Here is a 10,282-nt window from a genome sequence, read left to right as displayed (position 1 = left end):
AAGAACCAATCAATGAAATGGTGAGAGAGTGGAAGTAAACGGTGCTCAAATGAAGAGCCTAGGGGAGATGAGGAGGTCTGGCTGTGATGGGCAGAAGCTTGCTGGGGAATAGCTGAAAGGGCTTACAGGACCCCAGGGAGACTCTTTTAGAGACTAAGATAGAGGAGACGAGAGTATGTTCAAATGCCTGTGATCCATGTGTGCGTGCTAAGTTGCTTCAGTCATGTCCGACTCTGTGCTACCCTATGGACTGCTGCCTGCCAGGCTCCACTGTCTATGGGACTCTTCAGGCAAGAATACTGGAGTGGGTTGCCACGCCCTCCAACAGGGGATCTTCTCGACCCAGGGATCAAACCCATATCCCTTAAGTCTAACTTGCATTGGCAGGTGGGTTCTTTATCACTAATGCCTCCTGCGGAGCCCATGAAACCCATCAATGGGTGGTAAATGTTGGAATCCTGATCACAGTCTTCTCAATCTACAAGGAACAGAAAAACTACCCTTACTTCTCAGGAACTCTTGCTGATAATCTACGTGAAGTGATATACCCATAGAAAATGCCTACAGACCTCTACTAAACCACTTATCACGCTGAAATGATTGGTACACTTGTTGTTTCACTCACTCAAACAGAATGCACTTCATATCTACTCCCATGCCTGGCACGTTCAATTCACTAGTCAAACAAGAAAGTCTAACCCATGAATGAAATTAGTTCCATTTACTTGTTAAACACACATGTCCAGTTCTCCTCATTTTCAAAAAATAGTCTCGCCGAAGAGAAAAACTACAAACTTTTTTTTAAAGGCCTAGATAAAGAGATTTCTAACCTAGACTTGAACTTAATTTTTAACATGTGTTAGAACAGATAAAGCTATACAGACTGTAGGATTTCCTCTCTAACTTTCCTGTAAGTACTGTATTTTATACATTTCTTTACCTTCCACCGAGTCCAACAAGGCAGTAAACATAAAGGAAGAGGTTCAATAAATATTTATTGACTGATCTTTCTTTTACCTTCATGAAATTATATATATATATGAAGCAGAAACACTGCTGCTGAATATTGTGATCAAACAGTAATTTCTCTTCAGTACTGGTCGAACAGCTTGTGTCTCCCAAACATTTTACAAAAGAATGTTCGCACAAAACAGCAGGTAAATGAATCATGGAGTAGACCATTCATTTGCCACATAAAATAGATGTATTGGTCTCGGTGCAATATGCAATCATTTTTAGCTGTCAGGTGACTAAATTGCAAGCTTAAGTTCTAATTGTTTACATTTGTTGTGTTGAAAAATGGATAATAAAGTTAATCTGCTCTCAGGAACCCCCCTGATGGGCAGAGAAGTTGTCTAGCGGTATAAAAACGAGATCTTTTTCAGTAAGAAACATTTACACGGTGACCAATCTATTGTTCTCTAGGATGAATCAGTACAGGGATATTTTCTTTCTGTGCAAAACATAGTCATTTTATAATATTTTGTTGCTTCTGCTCCTTCTGCCTCAGGCACAGATGCAGTAAGAGACCGAAAAAGTCAGGAAAACCGCTAGAACTCAAGTGTTCTGACATTCAATCTTTCTTGACTAAAGCAGCTCAGCAAAGGATGTTATTTCCAGTCCAAGTACATCAGAAAAGTGTCACTAAATGCACATTTCTGTGGCAAAGGTCACTGATTCATCTATATCTGTGTTTTCAGAAGTAAAATAATATTTTCCGGAAGAAAAAAATTAATAGGGACATTTACGCTGTGAATTCAGGACAATACTTGGTTACAAGCATGGCCCATGGTATTTTTAGGTCTGGAGCAGAAGAAAACCCTTCTCCCAGTCATCCTGGCATACCTGTGCTCCCACAGAAAGCGCAGAATTGCATTCTTACTTCAAGCCATAAAATAAGCTGCTGTGCCAGACTAGGGCATTTAAAGTCTATGTGACTTCTGGGAAAGATTAGATAAACACATGAGTCCAGCTCTCCTTCCAGAACCCCACTGAAGCGACCCATGGAATATTCAAATGGAAATACTGCCTGAGCACCAGATGCTAGAAGAGATCTCCATCGCTCCATTCCAGAAATAAAAAAAAAAGGATGGAAAGCTTCCATGTCAGTCAAAACACTGGGTAATATGAAGACTTCCCTGTTTGTCCAGTGGTCAAGAATCTGCCTTCCAATGCAAGAGATACATGTTCGATCCTTGGTTGGGGAACTAGGTTCCCACATGCCATGGGGTGACTAAGCCTAAGCACCACAACTACAGAGAAGGCCAAACACAGCAATGAGGATCCCATGTACCGCAACTAAGACCCAATGCAGCCAAGTGAGTAGATACAGAAAAATAAATACATATTTTAAAAACTATATTGGGTAATAAGAGGATACTTCAATAGCCCTTATAAACTAGAGAAAACAGCCAGACACAAGGGCAAAAAAACACAACCATGGGCAGATTTCTTCTGTCTGTTGTTTTAGATCCACAACCAACACTGAAAGGCTACTTGGTTTGCCTCTAACACAGGCAGAACTGAAGCAGGCATGGAAGTAGACACGAGGAATATGGGAAGCAACTAATCTGGAATATAGCACAGAGACACAGCCCTGTGCCATGATGTCCCCCAGCACCATTTCCCCCTTAGACTTTCTCATATTGATCAGTTTAGTTCAGTCACTCAGGGTGTCTGACTCTTTGTGACCCCATGCACTGCAGCATGCCAGGCCTTTCTGTCCATCACTAACCCCCAGAGTTTACTAAACTCATGTCTGTTGAGTAGCTGATCCATCCAAGCATCTCATCCTCTGTTGTCCCCTTCTCCTCCTGCCTTCAATCCTTCCCAGCATCAGGGTCTTTTCGAAAGCATCAGCTATTCGCGTCAAGTGGCCAAAGTATTGTAGCTTCAGCTTCAACATCAGTCCTGCCAATGAACACCCAGGAATGATCTTTAGGATGGACTGGTTGGATCTCCTTTCAGTTCAAGGGACTCTCAAGAGTCTTCTCCAACACCACAGTTCAAAAGCATCAATTCTTCGGCGTTCAGCTTTCTTTATAGTCCAAATCTCACATCCATACATGACTACTGGAAAAACCATAGCCTTGATTAGATGGATCTTTGTTGGCAAAGTAATGTCTCTGCTTTTGAATATGTCTAGGTTGGTCATAACTTGTCTTTCAAGGAGTAAGCGTCTTTTAGTTTCATGGCTGCAGTCACCATCTGTAGTGATTTTGGAGCCCCCAAAAATAAAGTGTGACACTGTTTCCACTGTTTCCCCATCTATTTCTCATGAAGTGATGGGACCAGATGCCATGATCTTAGTTTTCTGAATATTGAGCTTTAAGCCAACATTTTCACTCTCCTCTTTCACTTTCACCATGAGGCTCTTTAGTTCTTCTTCACTTTCTGCCATAAAGGTGGTGTCATCTGCATATCTGAGGTTATTGATATTTCTCCCAGCAATCTTGATTCCAGCTTGTGCTTCATCCAGCCCAGCATTTCTCATGATGTACTCTGCATGTAAGTTAAATAAGCAGGGTGACAATATACAGCCTTGATGCACTCCTTTCCCGATTTGGAACCAGTCTGTTGTCCCATGTCCAGTTCTAACTGTTGCTTCCTGACCTGCATACAGATGTCTGAAGAGGCCGGTTAGGTGGCCTGGTATTCCCATCTCTTTCAGAATTTTCCACAGTTTGTTGTGATCCACACAGTCAAAGGCTTTGGCATAGTCAACAAAGCAGAAGTAGATGTTTATCTTGAACTCTCTTGCTTTTTTGATGATGCAACAGATGTTGGCAATTTGATCTCTGGTTCCTCTGCCTTTTCTAAAACCAGCTTTTAACATCTGGAATTTCATAGTTCACATACTGATGAAGCCTGGCTTGGAGAATTTTGAGCATTACTTTATTAGTGTGTGAGATGAGTGCCATTGTGTGGTAGTTTGAGCATTGTTTGGCATTGCCTTTCTTTGGGATTGGAATGAAAACGGACCTTTTCCAGTCCTGTGGCCACTGCTGAGTTTTCCAAATTTGCAGGCATATTGAGTACAGCACTTTCACAGCTTCATCTTTTAGGGTTTGAAATAGCTCAACTGGAATTCCATCACCTCTACTAGCTATGTTCATAGTGATGCTTCCTAAGGCCCACTTGACTTTACATTCCAGGATGTCTGAGTGATCACACCACTGTGATTATCTGGGTCACGAAGATCTTTTCTGTACAGTTTTTCTCTGTATTCTTGCCACCTCTTCTTAATATCTTCTGCTTCCGTTAGGTCCAGACCATTTCTGTCCTTTATCAAGCCCATCTTTGCATGAAGTGTTCCCTTGGTGTCTCTAATTTTCTTGAAGAGATCTCTAGTCTTTCCCATTCTATTATTTTCCTCTATTTCTTTGCACTGATCACTGAGGGAGGCTTTCTTATCTCTCCTCACTATTTTTTGAAACTCTGCATTCAAATGTGTATATCTTTCCTTTTCTCCTTTGCTTTTCACTTCTCTGTTTTCACAGCTATCTGTAAGGCCTCCTCAGACAGCCATTTTTGCTTTTTTGCATTTCTCTTTCTTGGGGATGGTCTTGATCCCTGTCTCCTGTACAATGTCAGGAACCTCCGTCCATAGTTCATCAGGCAGTCTGTCTATCAGATCTAATCCGTTGAATCTATTTCTCACTTCCACTGTATAACCATAAGGGATTTGATTAGGTCATACCTGAATGGTCTGTGGTGTTTTTGTTGATTTGGTGGCTTATTTCTTCCCTACTTCCTTCTGTGTAAATTTGAAGGAACTCTGTGAAACATTTGGGGAGAACAGGAAGCACACCAATTTCCAGTAGTACCCACTCAACTCCTACAAAGATTGGCAAGCACAGGCAACCTTCTGGGAGTAAAAGAAAACTGAAAATATCATGAGATCTAAAATGTTAAGGGCATATAAGTGAAGGGAAGCACTTAGAATAATGGCACAGCCATTGACTCAGCAGGTATTTTTTGAGCATACCATGTGCCAGGTGAAGAAAGGAAATGAAACAGTAAAGACATCTTCCTTCCTTCGAGGAAGTAGTTGGCTACCTTGTATATTGACTTACTAACTTACTACTGGAATTGAATAAGCCTTTCCATGCCTAGGAGCTCAGTCACGTCCAAATCTTTGTGACCATATGGACTATTGCCCACCAGGCCCTGCTGTCTATGAGATTCTCCAGGCAAGAATACTGGAGTGGGTTGCCATGCCCTCTCCAGGGGATCTTCCCAACCCAGGTATTGAACCCATGTCTCCTGTGTCTCCTACATTGCAGGCAGATGCTTTACCTGGTAAGTCCATCAAATAAGCCTTTAGAAAAGGTCTAACCCATGTATAGTAAGACTCAAGGGACCACTGAATTGACAGTGTAGTGAAAGAGACAAATCTAAGGCTAAAAGCTCACTGAAAATGAAAGCAGAGTCACTAAAGTAAAGCCACAGAAAGGCAGTTAAGAACAGAAAATCAAGTCACTGTTGGATAAAAATGAGAAATACACTCAGAACTCCCATGAAAGCCTTTAAAAATTTAAATTATGAGAGAAAATAAGTGAGAGAGAGAGATCCCAGTGTTCTAAACCTTTGGTTCATCGAAATTCCAGAATTCCAGAAAGAAAGAGACAAAATAAAGTAATAATAGCAGAAACCTTTGCTCATATAAGAAAGACCTACTTCTCTGTGAAATTGACAAACTATTTCTAATATTCATAGATGAAAAATCTAAGCCCCTCCTTAAAAAAAAAAAAAAAAACAACCAAAACTGTTGAAAAAGAAACAAATTGAGGATTAACCCTATCTGGTTACAAGACTTCCTATTGTATTGGAGTGAAGATAGAAAGTGTTTTGGGACAGTCTGAGAAATATGGAATAGACTCACTCCCATATGTCCTAGAGACTTCTGACAAAGGCGAAAAATCACTTCAGTAGGGGGAAGGAAAGTCTCTTCCAAACAATGTGAATAAATAATCGGATATTCATATAAAGAATCTTGATCTTTGTGTGCCATACCATACAAAAAATTAATTCAGAATAGATTATGAGCCCAAATTTATAAGTTAAAATGATAAGGCTTCTCAAAGGTAACACAGAAGAATATTCTCACAAGAACAGTTGAAATAAGCATATAATTTTTTTACAAAGCAATAACCAGAAAAGAAAAAATTGAAAAATTAGAACTTATCAAAATGTAGAGCCATTGTTCATCAAAGACATCATTAAGTAAATGAATAGGCAAGCCATAGACTGGGGGATATTCTCAGAGGATGAGGTGGTTAGATAGCATCACCAACTCAATGGACATGAATTTGAGCAAACTCCAGAAGACAGTGGAGGACAGAAGAGGTCAGCGTGCTTCAGTCCACAGGGTCACAAAGAGTCAGACACAACATAGTGACTGAACAACAATAACTAATATATAACAACGTTTGTGTTCACAGAATGTATAAGAAATTCCTACAATTCAAAATAAAAACACATATGATACAATCAGTTCAGTTCAGTTCAGTCGCTCAGTCATGTCTGACTCTTTGCAACCCCATGAATCGAAGCACGCCAGGCCTCCTTGTCTAACACCAGCTTCCGGAGTTCACCCAAACCCATGTGCATCGAGCCAGTGATGCCATCCAGCCATCTCATCCTCTGCCATCCCCTTCTCCTCCCGCCCCCAATGCCTTCCAGCATCAGAGTCTTTTCCAATGAGTCAACTCTTTGCATGAGGTGGCCAAAGTATTGGCGTTTCAGCTCCAGTATCAGTCCTTCCAGTGAACACCCAGGAATGGTCTCCTTTAGGATGGACTGATTGGATCTCCCTGCAGTCCAAGGGACTCTCAAGAGTCTTCTCCAACACTACAATTGAAAAGCATCAATTCTTTGGTGCTCAGCCTTCTTCACAGTCCAACTCTCACATCCATGCACGACCACTGGAAAAACCATAGCCTTGACTAGATAGACTTTTGTGGGCAAAGTAGTATCTCTGCTTTTTAATATGTTATCTCGGTTGGTCATAACTTTCCTTCTAAGGAGTAAGCATCTTTTAATTTCATGGCTGCAATCACCATCTGCAATGATTTTGGAGTCCCAAAAATAGTCTGACACTGTTTCCACTGTTTTCCCATCTATTTCCCAGGAAGTGATGGGACCAGATGCCATGATCTTCGTTTTGTGAATGTTGAGCTTTAAGCCAACTTTTTCACTCTCCTCTTTCACTTTCATCAAGAGGCTTTTTAGTTCCTCTTCACTTTCTACCATAAGGGTGGTGGTGTCTGCATATCTGAGGTTATTGATGTTTCTCCCAGCAATCTTGATTCCAGCTTGTGCTTCTTCCAGCCCAGCATTTCTCATAATGTATTCTGCATATAAGTTAAATAAGCAGGGTGACAATATACAGCCTTGATGTACTCCTTTTCCTGTTTGGAACCAGTCTGTTGTTCCATGTCCAGTTCTAACTGTTGCTTCCTGACCTGCATATAGGTTTCTCAAGAGGCAGGTCAGATGGTCTGGTATTCCCATCTCTTTCAGAATTTTCCACAGTTTATTGTGATCCACACAGTCAAAGGCTTTGGCATAGTCAATAAAGCAGAAACAGATGTTTTTCTGGAACTCTCTTGCTTTTTTGATGATGCAACAGATGTTGGCAATTTGATCTCTGGTTCCTCTGCCTTTTCTAAAACCAACTTGAACATCTGGAAGTTCATGGTTCACGTATTGCTGAAGCCTGGCTTGGAGAATTTTGAGCATTACTTTACTAGCATGTGAGATGAGTGCAATTGTGCAGTAGTTTGAGCATTCTTTGGCATTGCCTTTCTTTGGAATTGGAATGAAAACTGACCTTTTCCAGTCCTGTGGCCACTGCTGAGTTTTCCAAATTTGCTGGCATATTGAGTGCAGCACTTCCACAGCATCATCTTTCAGGATTTGAAATAGCTCAACTGGCATTCCATCATCTCCACTAGCTTTGTTCATAATGATGGTTTCTAAGGGCCACTTGACTTCACATTCCAGGATGTCTGGCTGTAGGTGAATGATCACACCATCGTGATTATCTTGGTTGTGAAGATCTTTTTTATACAGTTCTTCTCTGTATTCTTGCACCTCTTCTTAATATCTTCTGCTTCTGTTACAATAAAATTGAGCAAAAGACTTAGACAACTCACAAATGAGATACACAGATGGCAATAAGAAAGAGAATTTTGTGCAATACCATCATAAATTAGGGAAATGCAAAATGAAATCAAACTACATATCACATATCATAATGGATAATATAATACTGACAATACCAAATAGAGGATGTGAGACAACTAGAATCTTCATACATTTCTGACAGGGGTGTAAAATGGTACAACTATTTCAGAAAATAGTTTGACAGTTTTTTATAGGGTTAAAAAATTCACCAACTTTACTGCCCATATATTTTCCCCAGAGGAATAAAAACGTATGTCCACAGACAACTTGCCTAAGAATGTTCATAGAAGTTTAGTTCATAATAGCCCAAACTGATAACAATCCAAATGTTTAGCAACAGAGTTTTGCATTTCACTCTACATAAATTTTGCATCATAAAAATAAAAAGTTATAAAAGGAAGAAAGACCTGAGTCTGAAAATTCACAATGTGCTTCATGTTCTAGGAAAATCTGATTAACAAAATCACACTTGTCATAATTGGGTCAGATGGCTCAAAATGGAGTAAAATCGAGTTGCATACAGATTTCTTTCAATGACACTCAATCATAGAACGCTATGTAAGAGTATCTTTACCATTACAAATTAAAGGGTAATGGTGCCAGAATTCAGTATTTGGCAAAGTTTTCATTAATGTGTGATGTCAATTAAAATACAATGTCAGGTGTGGAAGGACTCAGAAAATACACCAACCACCCAAATATTCTTCCAGAAAAAATCTAACCCAGAAACCAAAAGTTTAGGTTTATAATACCAACTTAAATTAACAGCAATCAGGAAGGAATTTGGATAGGAATCTAGATCATTGTAGGAAATAAAACAGGCAGTAAAAGAAAAATTGGATTTTTTTTAAAAAAAGGTAAGAAACAATACATATGCAGGCAGAGAAAATATGCCTTTTTAAAAAGGACTTAAAATCCCTTATTGAAGAGATTCTTAAAAGGACTAAGTAGTTGGCATATACAGAAAAATGTGAGAGGCAATTCTATTGCAGAGGAGAAACAGAAAATCATGCTGATTTCCTATTTACCACGTCCATGGGGTATCATTCACTACAGGTTCTTCCACTGTAGAGTGGATGCTTCATGTTCCTCATGAGGTTGACCCTCAAATACTGTGGCTTTGGCAGAGCGGGCAGGAGGGCTCCAGACCCCTGCCATCTCCCCAGACCCAAGCACTCTGCAGGGCAGCGGTGGCACCAGCTGAGTTCTGCATTCACGTCCCCGCCAGCCCGGAGCCCGCAAGGGCAGAAGGTCGGTCCCTACCCGGCGAGAGGATGGTCATCTGTGTGTTCATCTCCTCCTCCTCGGGCTTCGTGGCAATAAAGAAGAATAGCGGAATATGGTTAGATTTCTAGAAGCCGCAAGATAGAGGCTGAGGAGGTGGACATCCCAATGTCAGAAGCGCAGAGGCAGTGGATGTATAAGAACATCCCCCCGGAGCAGAAACCTGCTCAGGGCAACCCTCTGCCACCCCAGATGTTTAATGATGACCAATACTGTGGAGATTATGACAATTCTTTGGAATCTAAGGAGAGCAATACAGTCCTTTCATTCTTAGGCCTGAAATCACAGCTGGCATCAACGGCAGAACCTGAGCAAAGATAAGAGGAAGAGGGTGAAGATGCATTTCAGAGTCCCCGGTGGTACTCAGCACACAGCTTCTAACCTAACGCGTCACTGTGGCAGAAGCCACATACATTATCAGTAACTTTGCTTGTCATGGAAAAGGTGTTTGGGGAAGACTTGAGTCTAATGGGATTGCATGATTGCTTTAACCCAAATCAGGACTGTGGTGGGTTTTTTCTTATTTTCAGAATTACCTGCAGTTGCCTCACTTTACCCAGAGGACCTGTCACCTGTCCCAGGTGTGCTTCCTGAATGACTGAGTGATAAGTGGGTGGCACCATCAGAGAGAAAATACTGGATCTGCCCTGGTTTGTAGTCGATGTCAGGATTGCTCAAACTGCCTAGGTGCTAATCCTTGAAATTAGTCTGCCAGGCTATTAGAATATTTTGATCAGAAAGAAAAATAGCAATGTTGGTTGACATAGGACTGAAGGTCTTTGCTGCAGAATCAAATATCACTATTCCA

The 10,282-nt window shown here is 40.8% G+C and overlaps 1 protein-coding gene across 1 annotated transcript; it reads left to right on the top strand.

The window, feature by feature from the left end:
- The first annotated feature begins 9,365 nt into the window (after positions 1–9,365).
- Positions 9,366–9,795, top strand: LOC114113741 (SH3 domain-binding glutamic acid-rich-like protein 2). Its single transcript, XM_027965929.3, is given in 3 exon segments — positions 9,366–9,519; positions 9,522–9,548; positions 9,551–9,795. Coding segments are annotated over 3 exon segments (327 nt in total). The 5' UTR covers positions 9,366–9,464.
- Positions 9,796–10,282: the final 487 nt, after the last annotated feature.

Source organism: Ovis aries, chromosome 3 (assembly GCF_016772045.2).
Source record: "Ovis aries strain OAR_USU_Benz2616 breed Rambouillet chromosome 3, ARS-UI_Ramb_v3.0, whole genome shotgun sequence".
In the NCBI taxonomy this organism is placed as follows: Eukaryota; Metazoa; Chordata; class Mammalia; order Artiodactyla; family Bovidae; genus Ovis; species Ovis aries.
The sequence above is the reverse complement of the archived record's forward strand: the minus strand, read 5'-3'. Positions and strand labels throughout refer to the sequence as shown.